At 47.3% G+C, this 13,646-nt stretch overlaps 1 protein-coding gene across 1 annotated transcript; it reads right to left on the minus strand.

Moving 5' to 3' along the window:
• Nucleotides 1-216: 216 nt before the first annotated feature.
• On the minus strand, nucleotides 217-8,647 carry Ephx3 (epoxide hydrolase 3). The gene is made up of 8 exons (XM_051170310.1): nucleotides 8,206-8,647; nucleotides 7,961-8,046; nucleotides 7,458-7,615; nucleotides 7,016-7,144; nucleotides 4,094-4,197; nucleotides 3,855-3,991; nucleotides 3,509-3,759; nucleotides 217-341 (listed from the first exon to the last, which is right to left on the minus strand). The coding sequence occupies exons 1-7, from the start codon at nucleotides 8,617-8,619 to the stop codon at nucleotides 3,534-3,536; spliced, it is 1,254 nt and encodes a 417-aa protein (XP_051026267.1). The 5' UTR covers nucleotides 8,620-8,647; the 3' UTR covers nucleotides 217-341; nucleotides 3,509-3,533.
• Nucleotides 8,648-13,646: the final 4,999 nt, after the last annotated feature.

The following is a 13,646-nucleotide window of genomic DNA, read 5'->3' on the forward strand; positions in this document are numbered from 1 at the left end:
AAACAACAACACAGTAAATAGCCAGGCACAGTAGTATGTTCCTTTTTTTTTTTTTTTAATCTTATTTTATGTGCATCAGTGTTTTGCCTACACATATGTCTATGTGAGAGTGTCGGGTTACGCCATACTGGAGTTGCAGACAATTGTGAACTCCATAGGAGTTAGGTATTGAACCCAGGTCCTCTGGAAGAGTTTCCGGTGCTCTTAGCCATGGAACCATCACTCCAGCTTTTGGTGTGTGCCTTTAATCCCCAGTACTGGTGAGCCAGAGGCAACCGAATCTCTGTGAGTTCTAAGTCAGTCTGGTCTACTTAGTCAATTTCAGACTACATAGTAAGACCCTTCAAAATAAATAAATACATCAGTTAATTAATTGTAAAAGACTAGGCAATGAAATTATTACAACTATTATGACAAGTCTGGAGCTGCTGGTCCACCTCACACTTGTTCCGTGCTTTTCTAAGACTGGGTCTTTCTCTGTAGCTTAAACTAGTTTCATCCTCACTCTATTGCTCAAGCTGGCCACAAACCTGTGATCTTTTTGCCATAGCCTCCACTGTACAGGGCTTTCAAAGTGTGCCCCACCTACCATGCCCAGGTCTCTCTCTCTCTTTGTTTTTTGGGTTTTGTTGTTGTTGTTTGTTTGTTTGTTTTCTTTTGTTTTGTTTCGGGGCAGGGTCTCTCTGTGTGGCTTTGGCTGTCCTGGAACTCACAGAGATCCGCCTGCCTCTTCCTCCCAAGTGCTGGGATTAAAGACATGCGCCACCATACCCAGCTTCTCTCTCTCTCTCTTTTAAATACTCCTATTGTGTTTAATAATTTATTTATTTTTATTATATGTACATTAGTGTTTTGACTGCACGTATGTGTGTGTAAGGATGTCAGATCCACTGTAACAGACCATTGTGAGCTGCTCTGTGGGTGCTGGGAATTGAACCCAGGTCGTTTGGAAGAGCAGCCAGTTAACTGCTCTTAACTCCTGAGCCACCTCTCCAGGCCCTCCCTCTCTATTTTTAACCCCATCATTTGGATGTTGGGTCAACAGGCCTTTAGACACTCAGCAGAAATTTGGCTAAGCCAGATATGGTAGCACACACCTGTAACTCTAGTCCAACACCAGAAGAAAAAAAAGGCTAAGTTGGAGCAGGAGATTCTAAAAGCTGGCGCTTGGAGGCCTCAGATGCCTATTTATTCGTGTGTGTGTGTGTGTGTGTGTGTGTGTGTGTGTGTGTGTGTGTGTGTGTGGGCGCGCGCGCGCGCGAGTGTGTATGTGCACAGTTTTGTGAGCACGTGTGTTTGAGTGTGTGCATGCACGTGTGTGCATGTGTGGGCATGCATGCTTATGTGTGTGCATGCATGCATGTGTGTGCATGTGTGTGTGTGTGTGTTATGAAGCAAATGTGGCGGTCAGAGAACCAGATGTGGGAGTCAGTTCTGACCTTTCCTTCTGTCATGTGAGCCTCGGAGATTGAGGTCTTCATGCTTAGTGGCAAGCACTTTACCTGTGGAGAAGTTGTGTCTTCTCCCAGACGTCCAGTGCTGTGCTTTCCTTTCCTGTGCTGAGTCGAGCATGCCCAGCTTTCTTTCTTTTTCTTTCTTTCTTTCTTTCTTTCTTTCTTTCTTTCTTTCTTTCTTTCTTTCTTTCTTTCTTTCTTTATTATGTATACAGTGCTCTGCCTCATGTACACCTGCAGGCCAGAAGAGGGCATCAGATCATATTATAGATGGTTATGTGGTTGCTGGAAATTGGAACTCAGGACCTCTGGAAGAGCAGTCAGTGCTCTTAAGCGCTGAGCCATCTCTCCAGCCCCAAGCACGCCCGGCTTTCTAAGAGAATCGAGAGTTATTTCCCTGGGGAGCTGAGACAGGTTGAGAAAAGAGAATTTGACCTGACTTGCATTTGGTCCTGATGGACAGGAGGATCGTTGGGAGCTGCCCTGAGCCTGGACTCACTCGCCTGGTTTCCTGTGAAGGTCGTTGCTTGGTGAGGTGACTGATAAGCACCAGGAAGGCACCTCATTCTTTGGTGTTTGTTTGTTTTAAGAAAATGAGCCAAAAATTATGTATTATTATTATTATTATTATTATTATTATTATTATTATTATTATTATTATTATTATTATTTCGCATTTTGAAGTACCCTTCAATGACATCCTTAGCTTCAGATTGTTGCCATAGTCCTTAAGCACTGCACAACTGCAATTAGCCACTTTACCTGGCTTCCCCGCTCCCTCAATTTTGAGGCCTTCCCATCCCCTAGCTTCTTGTCTTCATCAACCTTAGGCTGACCTGGTGCTCAGCACAAAGCACCTCTACCAACTTGATATACATAGGATCATCACAAGTGATGCCAGCACACAGAGAGGGGTTTGGCAGCTTTGAGTATGTCCAGCACCCAGCCATTGTGGATGACGTCGATCTTCAGCACTTGTGTAAAGCAGTACTGACATCCTTTACCGCTTCCAGCAGCAATGGCATTTGCCACCACTGCCCAGTAGAAATAATTTTTTTTTCTGGGTGGTGGTGGTGCATGCCTTTAGTCCTAGTACTTGGGAGGCAGAGGCAGGCAGGTCTCTGTCAGTTCGAGGCCAACCTGGTCTAGAGAGTGAGTTCCAAGGCAGCCAGGCCTGCACAGAGAGACCTTGTCTCAAAAAACAAAACAAAATTCTTTATTTAATTTTTTTTATGTGTAGGAGTGTTTTGCTTGCATGTGTGTGTGTGTATACAGTGTGAATGTTTATATGCCAGAAGAGGGTGTCAGATCCCCAGACATGGATTTATGGTGGCTTTGAAAGTCCATGTGGGTGCTGAGACTTGAACGCTATAAGAGCAACAAGTAGTCTTACCCACTAAGCCATCCTGCCAGCTTCCACAGGCACTGTATTTTTCTTTTTCTTATTTTAAAAGAGATTTTTATTTTAGTTTTATGTGCATTGGTATGTAGGTGTCAGATCCCTCAGAACTAGAGTTACAGTTGTGAGCTGTCATATGGGTGGGTGCTTGGGTTGAACCCAGGTCCTTTGGAAAAGCAGACAGTACTCTTAACCACTGAGCCATCTCTCCAGCCCTGGCACCGCATTTTTCATAGTGGTTCACTTTAGCTAGTTAACATTTAAATTGAAGTATTAACCATAGGTTAGAACTCATGAATATTGTATGTCATATTGGGGAACACTTAAGCTGCAGACTGGAGGGTGGAAAACAAGGCAGAACAGTTAGAATGTGTGGTCTGTGCAGCCATTGAGGGCAGGGGCCTCTGGTAAAGAAAGGCAAGACAGTCCCAGCATCTACCTCCATGAAAGAGAAGCACACCCGGCTCGCCAGAGCCAAAGTGATTGCTCATACATGCAAACACCCATGCTATGTGTGAGGCAAGATACATACCCACAGATGCTTCTGTGTGCAACTCAGGGGCCATTTGCTGTGGGTGCGCTGGGAGTCCAGCCCGTATGCAAAACTCCCAGGTACACAAGGACAAGGGGTATATGCTTCTGCAATGTCATGTACCTGTTGGGCTGGTGAACAGGGGCTACTAGGCCAGCAGGTCTTGCAGGAAGGCCCACATGTACTGATGCATCTCCTGGGGATGGCTCTGTGGAATCCAGTGCCCACTGCCTGGAAGGATGTGGCTCTCCAGCCGCCCTGGCACAAAGCGGCTGCTGATGGCTTCCACCAGCCCCTGCTGGAAGGCGGGGTCTTTCTCACCCCACAACAGCAGTGTGGGTGTTGACAGTTCCTGGGGCTCCAAGGGGAAGTTCCTGTGGCCAAGGCAGACGAGTACACAGAAGAACGGTTACTCTCCTTCCCTTTGCCTGCCACTCTCCTGAGCTTCTCTCCTGAGTTACAACCTTACCTGAATAGGTTCCGGTAGTAGTTGAGGGGCCCAGTGAGGCCTCCCGGTTGTGCGAAGGGATAAAGGAGAGCTTCAAGTTCACAAGGGGCCAGCTGCGGGATGCCGTTCTTGCGGTGGGTGAACATGGATCTTAGAATCTGGGTATACACAACAGTGCGCTGGTTTCCGTGTCCGGGCCTGCCCAACCCCAGCCAGCCGGTCGGCTGTTCCCCATTGCTAGACCTTAACCCTCACTGCACCTGGAAGTTGGACATAGCCAACAGCTTCTCTGGCAGCCACGGAAGCTGGAACAGGAAGATGTAGTTTGATCGGAATAACTGGCCGACGTGGCGGATTGAGTATTCTGGGAAGAGGGTAAAGGATGTGAGGGCGGGGCTTGGGGTGGCCCTATACTCCTACGTCCCTGTACACCCAGCTCAGGCACACAGGCCTCTAGATCGCTGCTACTGCCTGCCTGTCTGGGAAGACAATGACTCCACTCTGGCTGAATGCTCCCCTGTCACGCTGTCTTTGGATCTACAGAACAGGTTAAAGACTGGAAAGATGGCTGGTGTTTAAAGCGCTTGCTGCTTTTTTCCAGAAACCTTAAGTTTGCTTCCCAGCACTCACACCGTGTGGCACAAAATGGCCTGTGACTAGCCTCATGGGCTCTAATGCTTTCTTCTGGCTTCCATGGCATGTGTGCGTGCATGTACACACACACACACACACACACACACACACACACGATACATGCATATAAATATCTAACAAAAAATAACTTACTGGGGTGAGGGGGCACGCCTTTAATGCCAGCACTTAGAAGGCAAAGGCAGGCAGATCTATGAGTTCAAGAACAGCCTGGTCTACAGAGCAAGCTCCAGGACAGCCAGGGTTACACAGAGAAACCCTGACTCAGAAAAAAAAAAAAAAAAAAGAATGGTGATAGTTCCCTCTACAGCTTCTGGGTGCCCCCTAGTAGTCATTTATTGAACACCTACTGTATACTAGGCTCCTGTAGATAGGCATAGAAGGAGATGGATGTTGAACACAGTGAAGATTACAATGCTATTCAGGTAAGGTATGGGGTGTAGTTCAATGATACAGTAAGTGAGTAGCAATGTTGAGGGGCTAGATTCTATTACCTCCCCCTCTGCCCCCAAGCAAACTAACCAATCAATAAATAAAGGTCAAATGACAAAAGACATTCCATAGTCAAAGTGTGCATCTGCTTCTATTATAGTGTGGTTTATTAGTTGTTTGTATCTTTGCTGTCAATGTTGGGTATAGAGGCACATGCCTTTGATTCTAGGATTCAGGAGGCAGAGGCAGAGGTCTCTCTATGAGTCTGAGGCCAGCCTGGTAGTTATAGCAAGCTCCGGGCCAACTAAGGCTACATAGTGAGACTTTTGTCCCCAAAAAGGTAAGGGGAGAGAGAGAGAGAGAGAGAGAGAGAGAGAGAGAGAGAGAGAGAGAAGGAGAGAGAGAGAAGGAGAGAGAGAGAGAGAGAGAGAGAGAGAAGGAGAGAGAGAAGGAGAGAGAGAGAGAGAGAGAAGGCAGACACCATTTCCTTTGCCCCAGTTTCACTCAACTGGAACATGAAGCTAACAGCAGTTTCCTAAGCCAAAGAGCCCTGTATAGTGACTTGCATGCAAGCCTATTATAGGCAACTGGAATACAGAGGTTGACGCCATCATCCAAAACATTTAAATGCTCCAAAATCTGAATGGTTTTATATTTTGGAGACAGGGTCTCACTGTGTTGCCCTGACTAACTAGAGACTCACTCTGTAGACCAAGCTGAGCTCAAACTCAGAGATTTGCCTGCTTTTGCCTCCCAAAAGCAAAGTAAGGGCCACTATGCCTTGACGAAAATTTGAGTGTTAGCTATTACAGTGCTACAAGTGGAAAACTCCACAGCTGACTCTGATGGTTCAATATACACTCCTCTGAGTGTGTGTGTATGCGTGCATGTGTGTGTACATGTGTGTGCGTGTGCGTGCATGCGTGTGCGTGTGTGTGTGTGTGTGTGTGTGTGTGATGTTTGTTTCAGACAGGATCTTGCACTATAGACCAGGTTGGCCTCTAACTCATGATCCTCTTGCCTCAGTAGGAAATTTTTTTTTTTAAGATTTACTCATGTTTTGGTTTGGTTCAGGTTTTGTTTGTTTGTTTGTTTGTTTGCTTTTTGAGACAGAGTCTCACCATGTGTACCAGGTTAGCCTCACACTCATGGAGATCCACCTGTCTCTGTGTCTTGAGTGCTGGGATTAAAGGCATATGCCATGATGCCTGACTTTTTGTTTGTTTGTTGAGACAGGGTTACTCTGTGTAGCCTTGGCTGTCCTGGCCTCTCTTTGTAGACCAGGCTGGCCTCAAATTCACAGAGATCCACCTGCCTCTGCCTTCCAAGTGCTGGGATTAAAGACTTGCGCCACCATGCCCATCCTGCCTGACTTCTTTTTAGATTTAATTATTTTTATTAATGTGTATTATTGTCTACATGTATGCATTTATACCATGTGTGTGCCTGGTATCCATAGAGGCCAGATGAGGACATTTAGATCTTTAGGAACTGGAGTCACAGATGAATGTGAGCTACCATGTGGTCCCTAGGACTCATGCTTGGGTTCTTTGAATAGCAAGTGCCCTCCACTGCTGAGCCATCTCTCCTGACCCTGGCCCTCAAGGGCTCATATTAATAGGTGGACACTAGTATAGCCAACTCCACAAACTTTTCTTCATACACAAAATCACCAAAATGATTGCATTAATTTCTTTCAGTCTATTTAGTCTATATGTAGAAAGTACGTAGGAAGCATAAATTAATTTCAGGCTTAGATTTAGGTTCTAGCGACATGATATCTATCTGATTATGTGTGTGAACACTCCAAAAGAAAAGAAAATGCAAAGTCAGAAGCACTCCTGACCTGGGCCTTCCCGTCCTTCCTCTCCTTCTCTCTCCTCTCTCTTTTACACTCAGGCCCTCTACTATACTAAGCAGGTGTCCAAGCACCTAGCTCCACCCCAGCCCCAGTGTGAAGCGTTTTGTTATACTCACCTCCAGCCTGAAAGTGCTCAAAAATGTAGGCTATTCCTAAGAGTACTATGACTTAGCTCAGTCCCCGACATGATAGAAAGTCACAGATGACTATGCTGGCATGTAGGCATATCCCAACACACCTTGGAACACCGACATGGGAGGTGCACTAACCGCGACCATCCGTTCCACCATGGACGGGAAGTAGATGGAGAAATCCCAGGCGATGGCAGCCCCCCAGTCGTGGCTCACGAGGATGCACTTGGAGTACCCTGAGTGGAGGGCAGGGACAGACACAACGGTGTAAGATGTAGTAGGTGTGAGGGTGGAGGTATAGGAAGGAGGTCCCAAGGTGGGCGTGGTGGCGCACGCCTTTAATCCCAGTGCTCAGGAGGCAGAGGCAGGCGGATCGCTGTGAGTTCAAGGCCAGCCTGGCCTACAAAGCTAGTCCAGGATAGCCAAGGCTACACAGAGGAACCCTGTCTTGAAAAAACAAAAAACAAACAAAAGGAATAGGTCCCAAAAGATGAGGTAAGTATATACAGGATGGCAGAGGCCTCTCCTGAGTTAGGCAACGGCTCATACCCAGGCCTAGGATGATATCCCTGATATCAGCCAACAGCAGGCCAATGGTGTAACTGTCCACATCCTTTGGAGCATCAGAGGGGGCATAGCCACGCAGGTCTACAGCCACTACATGGAAACGGCCCTGGAACTCCCGCAGCTGGTAGCGCCAGGAGAACCTGTCGGGCGAGGGAGTTGAGAGTTGAGTCAACATCTGCAGGAAGCACCTCCTTGTGCCACCCCACCTCTCTCCTCTGGACTTCTTAGGAAGGAAATAGAAACCCCAGGCTGAGAGGCCAAAGGCTACCTCATCTTCATTAGCTTCCTTGTTCTGTCTCTCCAGAGGGACAATGAGCCCTCCGGGTCAGTATCTCTGCCCCTTTGCACACCATCTGGGCTCTATATGCGCTGTACGCCCAGTACTACACAACCCTGTCGGGGTTCCCATTCCTTAAGTACCTCATAGTCAGAACTCTACCTTTCCCTAGTCCAGTGAGCACCAGGATCCACGGACCCAGACTTACCAGTTCTCTGGGAAGCCATGCAGAAATAGCATGAGGGGTCCGTTGCCATGGCCAGCAGAGACATAGTGCAGACGCAGGCCGGAACTCTGCAGGAGGGCCCAATTTAAGTAAGAGCCAAGGGGTACAAAGTAAAGGAGCTTCCTCCCTAGACTTGAGCTCCCAAGGACGACTTGTATTCGATATTTCAACCGCCTTTCTTCAATCAGCACCCACCCCCATGAAACCTGCCTCCAAAGAGTACTCACCCTGAGGGTCAGAAAGCAGTGCTCGCCCAGCGTGGGGTCTCTCAGGCACTCTGGCTCCACCGACAACCGCTGGCGACCGCAGCAGCCTCGGCGAGGGCAGCAGAGGAGGTTGGTGAACGCGATGCAGCTATAGACAGCCGCGGCCACCAAGGCAGCCAAGTACACCAGGCTCATCACCAAGGCACGCAGCAGCTTCAGCGAGAGGCGTGAGGGCGCGAGCAGCGCTGTCACCACAAACTCCGGCATAGTCTCTTGCTCTGGGATGACGACAGAGCTGTGGTCAGAAGACTGGGCCACGGGTGCTGGCGCTGGCAGCCCACCACCTTTGTTTTGGGATCCCACCGTGCTGTCGGGGTCCGCGGGACCCGCTGAAGAAACAGATGAGCGGCTCCGGCAGGTACAGCAACCGCACATGACTCACTCTAAAGTGTCAGGTAAACCACCTGGGCGGAAAGAGACACACTTAAGGATGGGGTAGAGGGTGGGGGCGGATGAGGGGTGGAGCCTGCGAGGACTTGGTTTCTGTGGTTGGGGAGGAACTTTGGAGGAAAGTTTGGAGCAGAGCACTAGGACATCTTGGATGGAGTTTAAGACGGGGACAGGTAATTAAAATGATTCCCGTAGCAGGTGGCGCCGTTCAGGGTCTTGGAGTGGCTCAGCAGGTAAGGGCACTTGGCATCACACCTGGCCACCTAAGCTTGATCCCAGGGAAGCACACAGCGGAAGAGAACTGATTCTCATAAACGGCCCTCTGTTCACACGCATGTGGCAAATGTGCACCCCTAGGTGCTTTGATCTCACCAGGTGGATCTCTAAGTTTGAGGCCAGCTAATTTATATAGTAAGTTCTAGACTAGCCAGAGCCACATAGAAAAAATAAACAACGACTGGCAAGGCTCTAAGGAAGGAGCGGTGAAGCCTGGAGGAACAGGGGGAGGCACCCTGTGAGATGGGTGGAGCTTTGAGCGAAGGGGCATGGCATATTCAGAGTAGATGGATTCAATTTAGCCTAGACGGTGGGCAAGGGAGAGGGGCGTGGCTTATGAAGGTGGAAGGGAATTAGGTGGAGCCTGTATTTGGATGAGAAAGACTGAGGCTGCACTTGTTAGCTTGGGTAGAAGCTAGACCCAAGAGCTGGAGTTTGCTCTGGAGCTGGAGCTAGACCACACCCAGAAATGGAAGGCCAGGTAACATTATACCACGAAGAGTAGTAGGCAGGTGTGGGCAGTAGGAGGGTCACTGAGTGCTCCCTGAACTGGCCAGAATGTGACCCATCATCGCTTTAACTGGCCCTGGTTCTAACCCTGTATCCTCTCCTCTAGTTGGCTTAGAAGGTTTGTTCTAATCCAATTACACGAACTGTAATTGGACAGCAGCTGCCACTGATTTCTAAGCAACAGCTGAGGTCCTAAGTGCTAAATTGCCAGTATTGAGGTCCAGGCTCTCTATAGGTGGTAGTCAACCCAGGGCAGACCCTGCCTCCTGAAGAATAGGTCAGACTTGGAAGCTGGAGCTGGCATGGGCAGACTGCGTCCCTGGGACTCTCTCTGGTTGAAAGAGGAAGCAGGAAATGCCCAGAATGCTGATGGAGGATAACGTCAAGGAGTTGTGTCTCAACAAGAAGCCAGCTTCTTTTGCAACCTTTCCCAAGATCCTTGACTATTTTAGGGACACCCATTATTTAACCCTTGTAGCAATCCTGGCATGTAGAGAATGAACCTGAAATGTGGGAGTGAGGTCATTTTGACTGAAGTCATACATCTGGCTTTGCAGCAATCCAGGGCAACATAGAAGCAGCAATCTGCACCCAACTCTGAGGCTACTGGCAAATTTTCAAATCTCTTCTGGTGGTTAGTTAGGTATCTAGAGAAATATTAGGTATTTAGAGAGCTTGCCTTCTGTAGCTGCTTCTGTTATTTCAGTATGAGTGCCTGAGCCCAGAGCCTTGCACATGCAGGGTAAGCACTTCAGCAGGGAGTTTCACCCTCAGCCTTTTTGTTTGTTTTGGTTTTTTTGAGACAAGGTCTCTCTGTGTAGCCCTGGCTGTCCTGGACTCACTTTTTAGACCAAGCTAGCCTTGAACTCACAGAGATCCTCCTGCCTCTGCCTCCCCGGTGCTGCGATTAAAGGCGTGCACCACCATGCCTGGCTTCACCCTTAGCCTTAAAAAAAATTATAAAAGCTGGTGCAGTGGTACATGCCTATAGTCCCAGCACTCAGGAAGGCAAAGGCAAGTGCATCTCTGTGAGTTCAAGGCTAGTCTGGTCTACAAAGCAAGTCCAGGATAGCTAAGGCTTCACAGAAAAACCCTGTCTCAAAATAGATAGGTAGATGGATGGATAGGTAGGTAGGTAGGTAGATAGATAAAAAGGCTGGAGAGATGGCTCAGTGGTTAAAGGCACTGACTGCTCTCCCAGAGGACCCGGATTCAATTCCCAGCCCCCACTAAGAAAAGAACAAAAAAGAAAGAAAGAAAAAGAAAACTTAAACTTTTGGACTGGGGAGACGACTTAGCAGTTAAGAGAGCCTGAGTTCAATTCCCAGCAACCACATGGTGGTTCACAACCACCTGTAATGTGTGCAGACACACATGTAAATAGAGTGCTTATATACACAATGCACAAATAAATGTCTTTAAAATTATTATTATTCAGCTGTTTAAGAAAATGACATCACAAGCCGGGTGTGGTGCTGCACGCCTTTAATGCCAGCACTCGAGAGGCAGAGGCAGGTGGATCGCTGTGAGTTTGAGGCCAAGGGGGTTCCATGAAAAAAAAAAAAAATCCACAAACAACCCAAACTGTTGCTAAAGACAATGGGCTGCTCTTCACAAACTGACAGTGAGACCCCATTGCAGAAGACAACACCCACACATCTCACTGAACATGGAGAGTAAAGCGGGTGCCTACCTAGAACTTTCATCCCTACATTCTAGTGTCTTTGGTGCATGAAGGTACTCTGCAGGCCGCCAAAAGGAGAAACACCAACCCAGCCACAATCTCTGACCTGCTTGCAAGATATGCTAGTGCAATGGTGGCACAGAACTTGTCAACCAATAACTGATTTAAGGCCCATTCCACAAGAGAAAACCCATAACCATCAAATCCTACCCCTCAGAGCTCAGGGAGCCCAGAGGAAGAGGAAGTGGAAAGAATATAGCAGCCAGAGGGGATGGAAAACACCAAAAGAACAAGGCCCTCTAAAGCAACAAAGCCAGGCTTATATGAACTCAGAGACTGAAGCAGCAAACACAGTGCCTACATGGGTGTGGACCAGGTACTCTGTTTCTAGTTTTCAGCCTGTTGTTTGCTTGAGACAAGTTTTCTCTGAGTAGTCCTAGAACTCGCTCTGTAGACCAGGCTGGCCTTAAACTCAAGAGATCCACCTGTCGATGCCTCCCGAATGCTGAAATTAAAGATGTGCCTGTTCTTGGAGCTCTTTTTCCTTCTGTTAAGTTGCCTTGCTCAGCCTCAGTGTGATGGCTTTTATCTACTATATTTTACTTTGCCATGTTTGTTTTTTTTTTTTTTTTAGAAGTCTGTCTCTTTTCTAATGAGACTGAAAGGAAATGGATCCAGAGGGGAGGTACTGAGAGGAGTAGAGGGAGGGGAACCTATAATCAGGATATATCATATGAGAAAAATCTATTTTCAATAAAAGGGAGGGTAAACAATCATCCCTATTATTTTGTTTGAGACTGACTTAACTCTGTAGTTCAGGGTGGCCTGGAACTGGCCTCCCCTTCTGGTTTGATGAGAGTAAGACATGGGCCAACTATATCCAAATTTTTGAGACAGGATCTTGCTTCCTATGCTGCTCAGGATCCTCTTGTGCCTCCGGAGAAGCCCCTGGCTGAGTGGCTGGTTCTTTGAGACAGGATCCCATGTACCCTATGGCTGGTCTCAACCCTTTCTATAATGGATTATTACTTCTGGTCCTCCTGAGGGTTAGAATTACAGGGATGCATCATTGTGTTTGGTTTATGTGATGCTGAGATGGAACCCAGAACCTCATGCATGCCAGGCAAGCACTGTTCCAGCTGGGCCACATTCCTTTCTAAGTGACAACTTACATACGTACCATCTTGGCATATTATCTGTCAGGTCACTCATATCACCACTTACCCGGCTTCTTTCCTCACTTCTCTATTGGTTGCCTCTAACTTTAAACACTACTCATCTCCTACTACCTCCTGCCCCACTTTCCAGTTATATGTCTTTGTATTATCAAACAGTATACTGAACAGTGTATTTATTCTGTTCAAGGACCATAATTAAACCCATGGTGAATGGTCATTCACATTTCAGTAAACAATGCCTTTGAATTACACTGCCTTTATAGACTTAACCATCTCCTTCCTTGCACGATTAATCAGCAAGCAGTAAGGCTGGCCACCTACTCACAGTTCTGCCTCCACCCCTCCTAAGTGTTGGGATTATAAATGTGAACCACCACTGCCACACTCAGCTAACTTTGGCTTCTTTAACATTCCATAAAATCAATTATCTGGAATAAATATGGAATTCCCAGGATCTCTCCTGAACCTCTATCTTGGTTTTTTGGCTAAGGGCATCTCATAACTTTCCGCCTATTAACTCCACTACACAGTCTTACCCCTAACCCCCAACTCACCTCCATTTTCCAATTCTACACTCAAAACGACATCAGTAACCACAGGAGGATAATTTTTATATTCAGTACAAATGTTTATTTTTGCAATGAGAACTGCACAAAAAAAAAAAACCCATTAGTATATAAGTGAAAAGTCTACGAATTCCCTTCTACAAATGTCTAAAGTATTTTAATACAAGTGTCTCAGATTCACTGACATAATTATTGGCCAAGCGACCCGTGCATACAGTACAGTGGGGGCTTGTACACACCTTATTCTTGTATAGGACTAAAAGGTCTAGTACTGCAGGATTTGAAAATGGTCAGAGAAACTAGATCCCAGTTCTAATTACAACCCAGTTAGAGGAACACACCCATCAGGCAAGTGTGGAGGGCATTCAAAACTTGAGCAACAAGGTATAGGTGAAACAATCTCCCCAGCTCAGAAGTGGGGTCCAGAACAGGGAAATATGTAAATAAGAAACATGACGGAGGCATGTGGTAGGAGAAACCTCAACGGAATAAAGTGTCCTTGTTCCCACACCGTAGCTTATGAAATGCTTAGAGTGGGGCAGGAACTTGAAGACGACATGGTGAACACTGGCTCACTGCGAGGTTTGGCCTTTTCTGGTTGAGGGTTGGGAAATACAGGTTAACAGTGCTAGAAATATTCCAGTCAATTGTCTTTGCATACATGTTGTTTATCTTGCATCATAGAGACTGGTCTTCCTTGTCACCCATGCCTTGTGGCTCGGGCATAAGCGAACAGGTTGGCACAAGGCAGGGAAACCACCTCTGGGCTTTCTCAGTGGAAATGTGTTCATCTGTGGG

Source organism: Acomys russatus, chromosome 28 (assembly GCF_903995435.1).
Source record: "Acomys russatus chromosome 28, mAcoRus1.1, whole genome shotgun sequence".
Classification (NCBI taxonomy): Eukaryota; Metazoa; Chordata; class Mammalia; order Rodentia; family Muridae; genus Acomys; species Acomys russatus.

What these genes read in the sequence shown, in the direction of transcription:
- Ephx3 (XM_051170310.1), bottom strand. Translation starts at nt 8,619, where the DNA reads ATGTGCGGTTGCTGTACCTGCCGGAGCCGCTCATCTGTTTCTTCAGCG. An exon ending in ACTGCTTTCTGACCCTCAGG is followed by an intron (nt 8,047 to 8,205) that starts GTGAGTACTCTT and finishes GCCCTCCTGCAG; the next exon opens with AGTTCCGGCCTGCGTCTGCA. An exon ending in TGGCTATGTCCAACTTCCAG is followed by an intron (nt 3,992 to 4,093) that starts GTGCAGTGAGGG and finishes GTGTATACCCAG; the next exon opens with ATTCTAAGATCCATGTTCAC.